This window comes from Aulostomus chinensis, chromosome 7, assembly GCF_037954235.1.
Source record: "Aulostomus chinensis isolate RoL2024-O1b breed Wild chromosome 7, RoL_Achi_v1.0, whole genome shotgun sequence".
Lineage (NCBI taxonomy): Eukaryota > Metazoa > Chordata > Actinopteri > Syngnathiformes > Aulostomidae > Aulostomus > Aulostomus chinensis.
The window spans coordinates 14,036,687-14,052,097 of NC_141326.1; the positions used below are offsets into that span (position 1 = coordinate 14,036,687).

The 15,411-nt window shown below is 45.1% G+C and overlaps 2 protein-coding genes across 2 annotated transcripts; both read right to left on the minus strand.

Moving 5' to 3' along the window:
• Positions 1–507: 507 nt before the first annotated feature.
• Positions 508–2,795, minus strand: LOC147258638 (sentrin-specific protease 1-like). The gene is made up of 5 exons (XM_086207743.1): positions 2,599–2,795; positions 2,286–2,440; positions 2,100–2,176; positions 1,019–1,924; positions 508–924 (listed from the first exon to the last, which is right to left on the minus strand). Exons 1-4 carry the CDS (start codon positions 2,687–2,689, stop codon positions 1,138–1,140), a joined length of 1,110 nt encoding a protein of 369 aa, XP_086063869.1. The 5' UTR covers positions 2,690–2,795; the 3' UTR covers positions 508–924; positions 1,019–1,137.
• A 3,621-nt stretch (positions 2,796–6,416) lies between these two features.
• On the minus strand, positions 6,417–15,343 carry LOC147258639 (beta-2-syntrophin-like). Its single transcript, XM_086207946.1, has 5 exons — positions 14,696–15,343; positions 14,546–14,609; positions 14,204–14,323; positions 13,391–13,581; positions 6,417–6,509 (listed from the first exon to the last, which is right to left on the minus strand). Exons 2-5 carry the CDS (start codon positions 14,547–14,549, stop codon positions 6,417–6,419), a joined length of 408 nt encoding a protein of 135 aa, XP_086064072.1. The 5' UTR covers positions 14,550–14,609; positions 14,696–15,343.
• Positions 15,344–15,411: the final 68 nt, after the last annotated feature.

The window sequence follows — 15,411 nt, forward strand, 5'->3', positions numbered from 1 at the left end:
ACAATTTCCTAAAAGGGTTAGTCAACGACATTTATGCAGCCTTTATCCAATCTTTATAGATTTAAAGGTGGCGCACCAAGCGATTCCTCTGGGTTCCTAGCTACATTTAGGCGTAGTTGCGCAAATCAGCTTGTCAGGTCAAATAAAGATAAAGCCTTTTCTATGACATTTAAAATCATTTAGTCAATGCTTGATAGGCCTGATAAAGGAGACCAACAGGGAACAGAAACACATCCTGAAGTGGCCTCAGTATCTCCTGGAAGAGGGAGAAACGCATGAAGATCAAACAGAATGTATGGTAACCTCACGATTCTCCACCATGACAACACAGGATAATGCAGTACATTTTCAGTTACAATGAATCAAAACGACGTGGTGTAAAATACAGAATTAAGTTAAGTTTTTGAAAACATTCTGAGTGCTTTGAGATACCAGGAGTCACTTCATTCATTTCCCATCATCTTTTTCAGTTTATTTATTTTCAGAAGCTAGAATTATTTACCGGTGTTGACTTCATCACTTGAAGGGGTTTAAAAGTTGTTTCACAGCAAGCTCAGCATTCATTAGCTAACAGATGATTTTTGATGCATTTTAGTAAATTGTAGTCATTTCCTGTATCACAGTATAGTTTTATTTTCAAATTCAAGACAATAGAAACATTTTATGTCGTTAAAAAAATTGTGGTGCACTCTGTGGTCCCATGATCATCCTCCATCTTGAATGAAAGGTCTGCTCCTCAGAGATTCAAGACACTCGGATGAGTTATGGCAGAAACACAGAGTTCTTGAGCCTCGGTCCCAGAATTATGTTTTTTTTTTTCCAGTATTGTCTTGCTGTTGTTGTCTCTTTGTCTTTGCGTTGCTCCTGGTGGGTCAGTTGTGGTCCGTGCGTCCGTTGTTGGATGGGTCTTGACATGGAGATGTGCTGTAGTACAGGAAGATAAAGAGTTTAGCTTTACAGTGAGTGTTTGACTTATTACTGATAATCAATAACAAGATATTTGAAAGAATATAAGAACCTTTTGGACTGATGCTGGTGTCGAGGACTGGGAGGCGGTGCTTGGTGGTCCGGCAGCATCCTGAATTGAAGGCTCAGTTGAGGGTCGTTGAACCGCGGCAGCTGCTGAGCTGATGGGCATCACAAGAGCTTGCGGTTCACGATCTCCCACACCATCCGTCTCCTGAAGTACGGGATGTTGTCCTGGGAGAAGGTGATCGGCCTGTCTCTTGTGATGTACTCCGCGTACTTGCAGGTAAACATCCCACAGTCCTTGTCGTTGTTCTGCTGTGGGATTTTGCTGCTCCTCTTCCACTGCAGAGACCAGCCTGAGGTGTCCAACTTTGACCCTCTTCTGCTCAGGTGTTCCTGCTGCAGGTACTTAAATAAAGGTTTATGCACCTTTTCTCTTCCTCCCATGGAATCCAGGTGCGCGATAATTTTTGTTCTGAAGTCCACCACTGAAAGACACCAATGGTTGCCCAGATGAATGGGGACAAGCAGGATGTCATTTGAAAAAATGTCCACCTTTCTGGTCCAGCGGCGAACTGAAGCGTATCCACCCTGAATGAGCTGTGGATAAAAGAAGGTGCTGAATGCATACACGGATGGCAGGCTGGCGTCCTTGCTGCGCTCCATCAGCATATTCATGTAGAAGTTGATGATGTCATCATTCAGCCACTTTTGATGTCTGAGGGTCTTCAGATCGCTCCCAGTCAGCTGAAAACCAAAGCCCTCGCTGAGGACATCGTCAGGACGTCCTTGTAGCGCCTGGTCCACCTCGGCCTCCATGGAATTTGTGAGCTCTGGAAATTCTGTGTTGAGCTCCTCGTCATCCTGGGTCAAGTCGATGACCTCTGCCTTGTTTTCCTCACGGCGGACGGTAAACACAGACTCCACTGGCCTGGGAACACTGGTGTTAAGCTTCCTGAAACACAAATGAGAGCACATAGGGAGCATGAATTTGACGAAAATGACATCGACAACAGTGCCAAGAAATAAAATGTGAAACTGAAGCAAACTAGGATGAATGATTAAGGGTTAAATTCTCCATTGCATATTAAAGGCTAAAAATATGGCAATGTCCTGGACATGGTACTGACTCGGTGTGAGCTGAAGCAGCAGCAGGATGCCAGGACCCTGGATTGTTGGGCTTTGCTGGCAGAGGAAGGATTTCAACCTACAAAGACAGACACATCGACATTGTTGGCCAGTTGATACCAAAGATTCCCAATGAGACAAAGAGTCGCGGGGAAAGTTACAGCAGAGCCAAAACTGTCCCTTCTCACCTTCACGCGCTTCTTTGGTGGTTCTGGCTCACAGCTGGAGGCTTCGCGTGGCCTCTTTGTGCCGCGATTAAAGGACAGGAGGAAGGAGGAGACGGTCACAGTCGGGGCATCGTTGCTACGGGACTCCTTCAGAGGTGAGTCCTGCAGCATTTGCTCTGGAAACAGAGATGCAAGGTTACTTAGTTACTGTAAAATAACAACAACCAAATAACAACTACAACAACCACTATCAGAAGAGGTCCACCAGATACTGAGAGCCACAATGAAAGCATTTCTCAGGATCAAACAGTGAGGTTTTGCTACCTGAACTCACCATAAACCACCCGAGGACGTTTGGCGGGCGTCTCGGGAGACTCCTCCCTCTTGCGCTTCCGAGATGTTGGGTCACAACCCTGGGACTCCATCGGAAGGTTGTTTTTTGTTTCAGTCCTTTTGCAAAGCAGCACTCAGAGTTCAGCGTTCCTGATTGTTAACATCAATACGGGTCTCTGTTTGCTGATACACAGATTAGTCAACATGCAAGATGGCAGCCAGGATAGAGATGACAGAAGATGGCTCTGAGATGACAGAAGATGACAGATGATGACTCTGAGATCAGTGATCTCAGGGAGCTGAGTGTGCTTTCAGTCGTTAGAGGCATAGTTCGCCAAAAAAAAAAACAACTCACCCTCATGCCAGTTAAATGTTACTCAGTTGTTGTTTTTTAGACCACAAAAAAACACTGCTGGACCTCCACAGGCTCAGGCACTGCAGTAAAATCCCAAACAATGGAAGCAAATGGTGACCAATTTTCAGAAGAAAGAAAAATAGAACAAGCAACCAGAGGAGGGTCCTTGCACCCATCAGGGGATACAGTGGTTCAGGGGAGGGGGAGGTGGTGAAACCATCAACAATTGAGTTTTGCACAAAGAAGCAGACTAAAAGTGGTTTGGTTTCGAAGATGCACAATTTTATACGAGCACAATTATTGGCCAACTGTCTTGATATAAAGGGTAAATGGAAGTTGGAAGCAAACATTATCATTGAAGATGAGGAGTGGATGAAGATTTGTGAAAATTGCCATTAAACTACAAATAGCCCCATGTGGAAGGAATTCGGATGGAAAGTTACTCTGAGATTTTTTTAGGACTCCCACTATCACAGGCAATTTTGATAAAAGTAATTCAAACCTGTGCTGGAGAAACTGTGATGGTGGAGGAGACCACACACACATTTGTTGGGATTGCCCCATTCTAAAGCCTTTCTGGCAGAGGGTTGTGGGAGAAATCCAAACAGCACTAAAATGTGACTTACAACCGGGAATGGTTCAAAGTTTAATGGGGGTCTCTGCAATGAGTTTGTGACGTTGATACGAATTCTACTGTTAGTGGCTAGAAAAAAGATGAGGAAAGAATGGCTTCAAGCTCAACCCCCTCCACTTGTACAATGGCAAGAGGGTCTGAAAAGAATCTACGATATGGAAAAAATTTCAGCTCAACTACACCTGAAAAACAAACAGTTCAGCAAACTCTGGGCCCCTGATTATTTTGGCTGGAGCATGTGATTTCTCGTTAAGTCAAGTCAAGTCAATTTTATTTATGTAGCGCCAAATCACAACAAAAGTTCTCTCATGACACTTTACTAGTAGAGCAGGTCTGGTACCTCACTCCTTCAATGAATCTACACCCAACAACCCTCCATCAGCAAACACATCCTGCAACAGCGGTGATGAAAACCTTCCTTTTAACAGGCAGGAACGTGGAGCAGATCCAGGATCAGTGGGGACGGCCTTCTGCTTTGACCGGTTGGGGGGAAAGAGAGCAGGACAGCAGGACAGAGACAAAGACAGATAATGGAGGAAGAACAGATATACAAGAGGAAAGAGAGGGGCAGAGATAAAGAGAGAGAGAAAAGGAAGAGACTGATGGACAGACAGGGACGTGAGCAGGTGGAGCTACGGGTGGCAGCTTGAGCCTCTTCAGGTCTGCAGCCTCCTCCAGCAGCACCCGGGATCTGGGATAAGGGGAGCCCGAAGGCTCCAGAGAAGAAGACGAGTTATCAACACATATGAGTATGATTTATGTATGACAGTATAGGAGGACAGAGAGGAGTAGAGAGAAGCCCAGTGCACCATGGGAGATCCCTCAGCAGTCTAAGCTTATAGCAGCATATCTGAGGGCCAGCCTAAGCAGCCCAACTATAGCTTGATCAAAAAGGAAGGTCTTAAGTCTGGTCTTAAAGGTCGAGAGGGTGTCTGCATCCCAGACTGAAACTGGGAGACGGTTCCACAGGAGGGGAGCCTGATAGCTGAAGGCTCTGGCTCCCATTCTACTTTTAGAAACTCTAGGAACCTCCAGTAACCCTGGACCAGCTGGAGAGTCTTCAGGGACCTACTGGTGCAGCCTGACAGGAGGGAGTAGCAGTAATCCAGCCTGGAAGTGACAAGGGCATGGACTAGTTTTTCTGCATCCTTTTGAGACAGGATGTGTCTGATCCTAGCAATGTTTCGTAAATGAAAGAAAGCAGTCCTAGAAATTTGCTTAATGTGGGCATGAAAGGACAGATCCTGATCAAAGAGAACTCCCAGGTTCCTTACGGTCGTGCTGGGGGCCAAGGTAATGCCTTCCAGGGTACCTATCTCATTAGATAGGGTGTCTCTAAGATGTTTTGGGCCCAGGACAATGACTTCAGTTTTATCAGAGTATAATAGAAGGAAATTATGGGTCATCCAAGTTTTTATCTCCTTGAGACAGGCCTCCAGTTTAGTCAGCTGATTTATTTCATGTGGATGCATTGATAAGTACAGCAGTGTGTCGTCAGCATAACAGTGAAAATTAGAATAATACAACTCTCCACATATTACGGTATTCATTCATTTATTTATTATTGCTATTTTTTTTCTATGTGAATATTTGTTGTAATTGCAGAATGTCTTTTTTTGTATATATATTTATATATTTTCTTTGTGGAATGTACTGACTGATTGATTTCTGTGTGAGTACGACCGAGCTGTGCTGACGAGATGCCGCTTGTTTGTAAAATGTTCTGTTTTACTCCTGCAAAACCAAAATGTGTATTGACTTTACCAACTATCTAATAAAAACGTTTTTTTAAAAAGAATGTTCACTCTGCGGTCCAAAAGTCAGTTCACACATCCACCAGGTGGCGCTACAGAACACGCACCGACCATACATTATGTTGCTGAAAAGTGGTTGAAAATTACTCAATAACACAACAAAATAAAGACACAAACTTTAAATTGTAACTGATTTATTGGTAGGTATTTACACTTGAGACTATTACATCGGTATGGTACATTGTATACTGTATCTTAAAAGGAAGTCTAAAATATTTTGCATTAGACCATTTTCTTTTTTTTTCAGTTTAATGATTGTTTTAAACACAAGCTGCCACAGGTATAACCTTTGGTTCAAAAACCCCTTCTTTGAAGCTTTGCTTTGCATAGACAAGATATAGCAACAGTTCCAGAACAAATGAGAACGGATGCTTCAAAAAAAAAAAAGAAAAGTCGTGTGGATGAGGACATGTACATTCACAAGTATAAAGGGGTTTGAAAACGAGTGCATCGAGTTCAGAGACGGACGGCCGAGCTTGGAGGAGTTCAGACAATCAAACCTGCACAGCGGGCTGGAGAAACATGAGGAACATGACAAGTGTTAGAAAAGTGGGGTTTGCATCAAATAACTCAAATTTAACTCCAACCTCTCAGGTACGTCTGATGTTTTAAGGAAATAAAGGTCTTCTTCTCGTTTAACGCAGCGAGTCATGACTCATAGCTTTAAAAAAGCAGTTTTTTTATTGCAATAGCTATCTATTCATTTTATCACCTTGTCACTCTTTTCTAAACACCCCAGAACCTCACACACAGTGCCACTGCTCGCTTGACCCTGCTATCAAATAGCTGTAAGGAAAGATGGAGGAGAGAAGGCACATTTTCCAGACAAAAGAACTTGGTGGTTACATCATCCGGTGGCGCCACCTCTGGCCAAACTGTAGCCTTGAACGGACAGATACAGAACATAAGAAGAAATAATAGCTCGACCCCCATTATTAGCATTCTGGAAGCACCCCTCCCACCCCCACCCCCCAGGGCTCAAAGGCGACCTCTCGTTGGCCCCGCTGTTGGTTCCTTCACGTCAGCAGACCCATGCGGGTGAGCTGGGCAGACAGGAAGGAGTGGAGGACAAACACCACCGGCTTTGGACCGGAGTGGAGGTCAAATACCTGAAAGGACGGAGAGGGGGAGGAGTTAGAGGAAGGTCATGGCCCGGTGGTTGTGACAGGAAAAGAGAGAGATGAGAGAATGTAAATATTTTGGGTGATGAGAGATCCACCAACATGCTTAAATGGGAAGGATTTTATGGATTCTGCTTTGGCTCCATTTACTGGCAGACGAAGCCCTAAACTAAACCCAGGCAAATAAAAAAAATATGGCTGTCAAGTCATGCATTTTTAAAATTATACACACACATAGAAACGTTACTCCAAAGCTTTACATTTGTTGATTTCAACAGACTAAACTACCAGCATCACAACAGACAGGAAATTTGTAGGGCTGTAATCTCCCAGTCCACTGGTCGATTTATTAGTCAATACGTTCTGGTTCGACCAAAATTGTGATTGGTCAGTTTTTTTGCCACGTTAATTTCATCAGGAGGAAAGTACCAAGTGCTAATGGGGGGGCATTCAAAGCACCCCTGTTTCACAGATAACAATCCATCTTACCAGATCGCAACAGCCCATATGGACAAAATATTTGCATGGCCTGCTGTTAAGACAGAGGACGTTCAGGCGTTGAATGAATTTGCTCTGTTCCTCAAACGATGCTGCAATGCTCTGACTGAGATACAGTACATGGAGGAGTTGAATATTCAAAGCAACATAAGGAATGTCATCATGAAGTGGCCATACAAACGAAGGGAAAGATGGAGGTCTGCAGCCTGTGACATTCAAGAACGACGAGGCTCCAGAGCCACATTTCCGGATACGGTGAGCTTTCTGGAGAATCAAGTCAAGATCTTGTCTCATCCCCACTTTGGTGATATTTCAGATCCACGTCCAAGCACATCAACTCAGTCTGTTAACAGGAGCAAGCAGCTAACAAGGAGCAACATCAAAGGAAGCAGCTTTGCAACAACCGTTGCAGTTAACAACCACGATGCACCTCCTAAGCCCACAGCGAACAAGATGCAAAGGCAGTCCATAACATCTAAAGAGCTGTCAAAAGAAGCCTGTCTTGATTGCAAAGAACCACATCTACTATCCAGATGTTCAAACCTGAAGAAAATTCCTCATAGGGAGAAAATTAATTTTTTGAGAGACGAGGGAATCTGATCTGGATGTTTAAAGGTCAGCCATATGAGCAAGGAATGCAGAAGTCGTCTGTCATGTGATGAATGCAATCTAAAGCACCCCACTATTCTGCTCATTCACAATGAAGACAAAGGCAACAAACCTCAAGAAAAACCAGTGAGTAGTGCACTTGTCTCCCTGCAAGCAGGTGTTTGTACTTGGGCCGGAGACCAAGACTGTACTCGTTCCATCATTCCTGTGCAGTTGAAGTCTGTGAAAGGAGAGAAGGTGTTACAGACCTATGCCTTCTTAGGTCCTGGAAGTACAGCCACCTTTTGTACCACCACTTGCATGAAGAAGTTGAATCTACAGGGCACAAAGACTTGCATAATGTTGCGCACCATGGGCCAAGAAAAAGTGGTTGAAAGTCCGATTCTTACAGGGCTGGAGGTGTCAGGGCTGGATCATAACCTATTTGTAGAGCTCCCAGAGACATTCACACAAGAGACAATTCCTGTGTCAAAGAACAACATTCCAACTCTACAAGATATTGAGAGATGGGAATACCTGAAAGATATTAGGATCCCAGAACTGGAAGCTGATGTGGAAATCTTGATTGGGACGAATGCAATAAAACTCATGGAGCCATGGGAAATAATCAACAGCAAAGGTGATGGACCTTACGCCGTGAAGACCCTCTTGGGGCGGGTCATCAACAGACCTTTAAGGGGTAATAATGGTTGTCAGAGAAGCTGTTCGACCATATATGCCAATAGGATATCCATCGTCAGACTGGAGGAGCTGTTGGTTTCTCAGTATAACCAGGACTTCAGTGAGAAAATCATGGAGGGAAAGCAGGAGATGTCAAGGCAGGATCTGAGATTCATGAAGATCATGGAAAGGTCCATTTGCAGACAGGAAGGTCGTCATTGCATGGACTCGCCCTTCAAAGTGGATGACATCACCATGCCGAACAACAGGTGCATCGTTGAGTAACGCAGTCAAAGTCTCAAGAGGAAGTTTGAAAGGAATAAGAGCTATCAGGAGGAGTACATAGCGTTTCTTACTGAAATGATTGACAGTGGATATGCAGAGGTGGTTCCTCAAGGCCAGTTGGAAGGCAGAGAGGGAAAGGTGTGGTATCTCCCTCATTACAGAGTCTATCACCCAAAGAAGAAAACCTTACGAGTGGTCTTTGATTGTGGAGCAGGATTTAGAGGAACCTCTTTAAACTGTCAGCTTTTGCAAGGTCCTGACCTCACTAATTCTCTCTTTGGTGTTTTAACAAGGTTCAGACAGGAGGACGTTGCTCTGATGACAGAAATCCAAGCTATGTTCCACCAGGTGAGGGTGTCAGAGAAGCACATGGATTTCTGCGCTTCTTCTGGTGGCCAAGAGGAGATACGTCACAGAGTCCAGTGGAACACAGAATGTGAGTGCACATCTTTGGAGCAGTTTCATCACCAAGTTGTGCCAACTATGCTTTGAGGAGGACTGCACAGGCAAGAAGGACGACTTCAAAGTGGAGGTGACTGACACTATTTACAACAACTTTTATGCGGACGATTGTTTGAAATCCCTGCCCACAGAAGAGGATGCACTGCCACTGGTTATTGATCTTGTTGACATTTGTGCAAAGGGAGGATTTCAGCTGGTAAAGCGGACCAGCAACAGTCGAAAGGTGTTGTCATCTATTCTAGAGGTGAAGCGGTCCAAAACAACCAGGCAGCTTTGCTTGGAACAAGATGACTTGCCAGTGAAGATGGCACTTGGGTTGAGTTGGTGTGCTGAGAGTGACACTTTTACATTCAAGCCTGAGGTGGAAGAGACCACATACCAGAAGAGGTATTCTTGCGATTGTCAGTTCCATCTATGACCCATTAGGATTTTTGTCACCACTCACCCTGTTGCCAAAGATGATGCTGCAGGAAATGTGTCGGGAAGGCATGTCATGGGATGATCCTTTACCCCCCACATTCTCACAGCAATGGGCAGAAGGGCTGTTTGATCTGGAGAAAGTGGTGGAGTTTAAGGTAGATCGCTGCATCAAACCAAAAGATTTTGGAGAACCCACACATTAGCACAGTTACAACATTTTGGGGATGCTAGCGACCGTGGTTACAGCACAGTGTCCTGTGTGAGGTTGGAGAACCAGGAGAAATGGACACATCTTGCATTCATGCTGGGCAAAGCTAGAGTTGCACCGTTAAAAAGAACAACAATCCCTCGCCATGAACTTACTGCTGCTGTGCTTGCAGTTAAAGTTGACAACATGCTCAGTGAAAGAGCTGTCGTTGCAGTTGGAGGAGTCCTGCTTCTGGACTGACAGTCAGACTGTGTTGAAGTACATCAACAATGACACCAAAAGAAGAAGAAGGAGAGAATCATTCCGGACCCGTCTTTTTTCACCAATGTAGGAGTGGACTACTTCGGGCCCATTGAGGTCAAGAGAGAACGTGCTTTGGTCAAAAGGTACGGAGTGATATTCACCTGCATGGCAAGCAGGTGAATATTTGGAGGTTGCAGATTGTCTAGACACAGACTCCTGCATCAACGCCATACGAAGATTTGTGTGTTGCAAAGGTCCAGTGTCCAGGTTGAGGTCAGACAATGGCACAAATTTTGTCGGAGCAGCCCGAGAGTTAAGAGAAGCCTTGGCTGCCGTAGACCATAGCAAGATTAAAGGTGCTCTCCTGCAGAAGGGAATTGATTGGATGTTCTGCCTCCCATCATGGCGGTGTGTGGAAGCGACTCGTCAGGATGGTTAGAAAGGTCTTGTTTTCTGTTCTGCGACAGCAATCCTTGACTGATGAAAGCCTGCGTACTATCCTGTGTGAAGTGGAGGCTATTCTCAATGACGCCCTCTAACCAAGGTCTCTGATGATGTCAATGACTTGGAAGCTCTCACTCCAAATCATATTCTTTTGCTCAAAGGTAAACCCACTCTTGCTCCTAGCCTCTTTCAAAAGGATGATGTTTACATTAAGAGAAGATGGAAGCAGGTTCAATACCTTTCAGATCTGTTTTGGAAGAGGTGGATGAGGGAATATTTGCCACTACTGCAGGAACGGCAAAAATGGATAAAGCCTCAGAAAAGTTTAATGATTGGAGACATTGTTACTCTTCCCATAATCCATGAACCACAAGGAGCTGTTTGATCCATGACAACAACAAAGACTTACCCGAACAAGAAAGGACTTGTTCGTGCAGTACAGTTGAAGACAAAGACAGGGCATTTGGAGCGGCCCATATCCAAGCTCTTCTTCCTTCAGGAGGCAGTGGAAAGGTCATGACCCATCTTTGAGTCGCATGTGTTGGAGGATCTTGACTCAGACGGAGGAAGACTGAAGATTAGGTTGCTTTGTGACTCCTTTATTGCTTGATATAGTTGTTCTATCATCACAATTAGGGGCCGGTGTACAGGAGCCACATCTCTTTATTTGTTTGTCTCTTGGGTTTTCGTCAGGTCTCCACGGGTGGCAGTGTAGCATTTTCTTTATAATCACTGGTGCAGGTACTCAGGTGGTGCATGAAGGTGGAGGGTCATGCAGTTTTTACCGCTCGCTCAATCACTCGCTCGCCAGGCTCACTCACCCCACCTCAGGTCAAAGACATCTGCAGTGTGGCAGCATTTCACGAAAATAGATCATGGAAAAAAAAAAAAAGTCAAATGCAAAGTTTGCAAACAACAGTTTGCATATCACAGCTCCACTGCAAACACAACGGTGTATCACCTAAAAACGGAAAGCTAACTTGTCCACCTTAGGTTGCCCCGTCAGTTTTGAGTATATGAACATACCAGAATTGACATTTCAATGTTTGAGTCTAAGAATCGTTTTTGTTTTAATTGTAAAAATTCTTACAGTTGACTTGCCTTTTGTGTTCAAGAGTAAAGCTTTAAGTTAAAAGTCTATTTGTGTCTCAGCCGCGATGCCGAGCTCCTGTGTTGCTCCCATTAGGTGACATAATCCGGAAGCACTCGATCAACTTCCACTGTTATGCAGATGACACACAACTTTACTTGTCGATGGAGCCAGACGACACAGGCCAGCTTACTCATCTGCAAGACTGCCTGAAAGACATTAAATCCTGGATGTCCTCTAACTTCTTAATGCTCAATTCAGATAAAACTGAGGTAATCATTTTTGGACCTAAACACCACAGGGACACACTCTTGAATCGGATCTCTACTCTAGATGGCATCACCCTAACTCCGAGTACAACTGCAAGGAACCTTGGGGTCATTTTTGACCAGGACCTTTCCCTCAGCTCCCACATAAAGCATGTGACTAGGACCGCCTTCTTCCATCTGCAAAGTATCGCTAAGATTAGGAATATCCTTTCCCAGAGTGATGCTGAAAAACTGGTGCATGCATTTATCACTTCTCGGCTGGACTACTGCAACTCTCTCCTGTCAGGATGTCCTAAATACTCTCTAAAGAGTCTCCAGCTGGTCCAGAACGCTGCAGCAAGGGTTTTGACGGGAGTTAAGAAGAGAGAACACATCTCTCCCACTTTAGCTTCGCTCCACTGGCTTCCTGTAGGATCTAGAATCGACTTCAAAGTCCTTCTGCTAAGGCTCTCAATGATAAAGCTCCATCCTATTTGAAAGAGCTCATTAGTCCCTACTGTCCGACCAGAGCACTCCGCTCCCAGAATGCAGGTCTTTTCGTGATTCCCAGTATCAATAAAAACAGACTGGGAGGTAGAGCCTTTAGTTACTGGGCTCCTCTACTGTGGAACCAGCTCTCTCCATGGGTCAGAGAGGCAGACACTTTAACTACGTTTAAGTCCAGGCTTAAGACCTTCCTCGATGACAGAGCCTTCAGTTAGGACTGGTTCAGGTAGCTCTGAACCATTGATAGCTATGCTGCTACAGGCTTAGACTGCTGGGGGACACATCAGGTTACATGGAGCCCTTCCCTCCTCTCCTCTCCTCTCCTCTCCTCTCCTCTCCTCTCCCCCTCTCTCCTCCTCTCCTCCCTGCACATTTTTGGAACTGTCACTACCACTACTTGTTGCACTTTGCAGTTTGGCCTTGGTGTCTTGGTCTCTCTGTGTTTCCACAGATCCACCAGAGCCCCAACCGCCGCCTGCATCACCCCCCCCCCCCCTCTTATTCCCTACTGTTACACCGGCCTGCGCTCTCCTTCCATGAACATGAACCAGTCTGCCATCCAGTCCCCCATCAAGCTGGCTTGCTCTCCCTGCCTCCCCTACCAGAAGCTTCCTTCTTCAGCTGTTATTAACATTTCCATGTTTCCCACATTTTGTATTGTAAACTGTTTTCTTGTCTGTAGCAACATCTACTGCACGTCTGTCCGTCCTGGGTGAGGGATCCCTCCTCTGTTGCTCACCCTGAGGTTTCTCAGATTTTTCCCTGTTAAAAGGGTTTTCTATGGAGTTTTTCCTCAGTCGATGTGAGGGTCTAAGGGCAGAGGATGTTGTTATGATGCCATGTGAAGCCCGTTGAGACAAACTGTTTGTGAAAACGGGCTCTACAAATAAAATTGCCTTGCCTTGCCTTGCCTGTGTTCAGTCTCGCTCTGTGCGCAGGACAAATGATGGTGTCGGTCAGTTATTATAACGTGACAAAAACAATTGTCTAAATATTCCTCAACCGGTTTTGTGCTGACAGTTGACACAGTATAGTATTAATATATAAAATTAGTCGATTTTTAGTCGAAATTTGAGGGCTTCAGTCGACCGAGAATTTCTTTAGTTGATTACAGCCCTAGAAATTTGTTACTTTGGCACATAAAGAGATATCATTAAACACCTTTACTCTGAAAAGACAATCTGTCGCAGTTTACCATTTCTCCCTCTGGGCCCCCAAAGTCAAGGTAAAGGTTGCATATTCCGTCGTCTGCAGACATTTTGAGCTTCTCGTAGGGGTATCTGAAGAGCACGGCGCCCCCGGCTGGGTCGGCTGGCTCTCTCGTCACAGTGAAGCCCTTCTCATAGTGCAGCGTCAACCGAACATCTTGTCTGTTCCACGTGCAGCCTGGAGGAGGGAGCAAAGAGCAGCAGTGAGCGGGGCGAGAGCAAGTAGAGTAGGAGGGGTAAAAGAGAGAGTGTGTGTTCATAAGAGCCGGTGGCCTGCTGAAACCACAGGCGTGTATCTCGTCCACATGTAGATATTAGACTCGTTCTTTTATCAATGGATGTTTTCTCTTGTAAACACAACCTGTCAGCACAATGATGCACAAGAGCAAAGGTGGTTGTACACACACACACACACACACGAGGACCCAGGGTCTGAACCTATTGATGATGATTTGATCATAAAGCTTTAGTCTCCTGTGACATTTGGAGTCGTGCTTCTGTCCAGTTGATGAACACTAATTTAAGATTCTTTTCTTTCTGTTTGGGTCTCAACACTCAACAAATACTTTGTGTGTGTTTGCTGCTGTGTGTCTGCAGCGAGGGAGCTGGAGGGCTTCACGACAGGAGTGATACTTTCATATCAAACATAGAAGTTTGATTCATCGTTAATAAATAAATATTGACTTTGGTGATTTTTAGCAAAAGTTTAGCAATGGATGACAACCAAAAAGACTGAGGATTTCTCCTTCACTTTAACAATATTTTCAAACCTGCATTCTAGCTTCAAAGTGCAACAGTACCTGTAAAGAGGTGAGGGAATTTGACGGGCAGGATGACGGCTTCCTTCAGAGCTTCCTTGGCTCCCTCCAGTCCAGCCACATCATTCCACCTGACATTGGGCTTCTCCATTACAATAGCACCTACACACACAGGTAGCAACAGATTCACAACTCTCTTCTGCAGACATGCGCGCGCGCGCGCACACACACACACACACGCACACACACACACACACACACACAGGTTAACTCTTCTGTAGACATGTTCCTACGAATAAAACTTTAGAACTTCCCTTGTCCCTGCATTAGTACGACTACCAGTACTGGAATCTGCTGGCTTCCATATCCATGCATCTCACTCACCCATGAGTTGCTCCTGTAGTTTTTTTCTTCTCTGGGTTTTCACCGTCACTGTCACTGGTCACTCCTGGGCCACACACACACACACACACAGGTTAACAGAAATTGACACTTAAACCTGTCCCCTGACAGACTTGGAGATAAACCACATACTTGTCATTGCTCTGTGCCTCCTTCACAGGCTTCTTGCCCTGTTTGTCTTTATTCTTCAGGTCATCTGAAGTGACATGACAAAACAGTGGCTAATGCGAGACTGTTAGCTAGCGAAGATGACGGCTCTGCCTCCTCGACCCCAAACAACACCAACATCCGAAACCACACACGGGTTCGCTAGCACAACTTCTGGCGGAAACCTACTTGACTACGTCAGTAAAAACAACCACAATAAAATTACGCTTTATGAATACTAAAGGTGAGAGAAAATGTTGAGGTTAAACTCGGATTACTGATGTTGTTAACGAGATCAAAATGTTTCTAAAGCGCACGCTGAGGACAGTGGCTTAACAAATGAAGGGAAAAAAGTAGCAGAAATACATTTTAAATTGAAAACATAACACGATTTCGGCTCATTTGACCAAAACTCGTATTTGACGAATGGAAACATTGGCAGGCAACTTCAGGGGGTTGCTGCTGCCACCTAGCGACAGGACTGTTGCAATGTTCCAAGTACATCTCTGAAAAACATTTTGAGCGCTGGAAAACTTCAAGCAACAGCGAGCCGGCTCTCGTCCGTGAGACGGCGGTGGAACCTGAGTACGGATCTGCAGAGCCGGAAGCTGCACTTCCGGGAGCGCATTTTCAGGACCGATTTCTGGGACAGGTTTTTTTCTTTTCCCCCACAGCGCCACCTTACGAAGTGGAGGCCACAA

What these genes read in the sequence shown, in the direction of transcription:
- LOC147258638 (XM_086207743.1), bottom strand. Translation starts at nt 2,689, where the DNA reads ATGGAGTCCCAGGGTTGTGACCCAACATCTCGGAAGCGCAAGAGGGAG. An exon ending in CACCAAAGAAGCGCGTGAAG is followed by an intron (nt 2,177 to 2,285) that starts GTGAGAAGGGAC and finishes CTGTCTTTGTAG; the next exon opens with GTTGAAATCCTTCCTCTGCC. An exon ending in GCTGCTTCAGCTCACACCGA is followed by an intron (nt 1,925 to 2,099) that starts GTCAGTACCATG and finishes TTTGTGTTTCAG; the next exon opens with GAAGCTTAACACCAGTGTTC.
- LOC147258639 (XM_086207946.1), bottom strand. An exon ending in ATTCCCTCACCTCTTTACAG is followed by an intron (nt 13,582 to 14,203) that starts GTACTGTTGCAC and finishes TCCCTCCTCCAG; the next exon opens with GCTGCACGTGGAACAGACAA. An exon ending in GGGGCCCAGAGGGAGAAATG is followed by an intron (nt 6,510 to 13,390) that starts GTAAACTGCGAC and finishes CCGTCCTTTCAG; the next exon opens with GTATTTGACCTCCACTCCGG.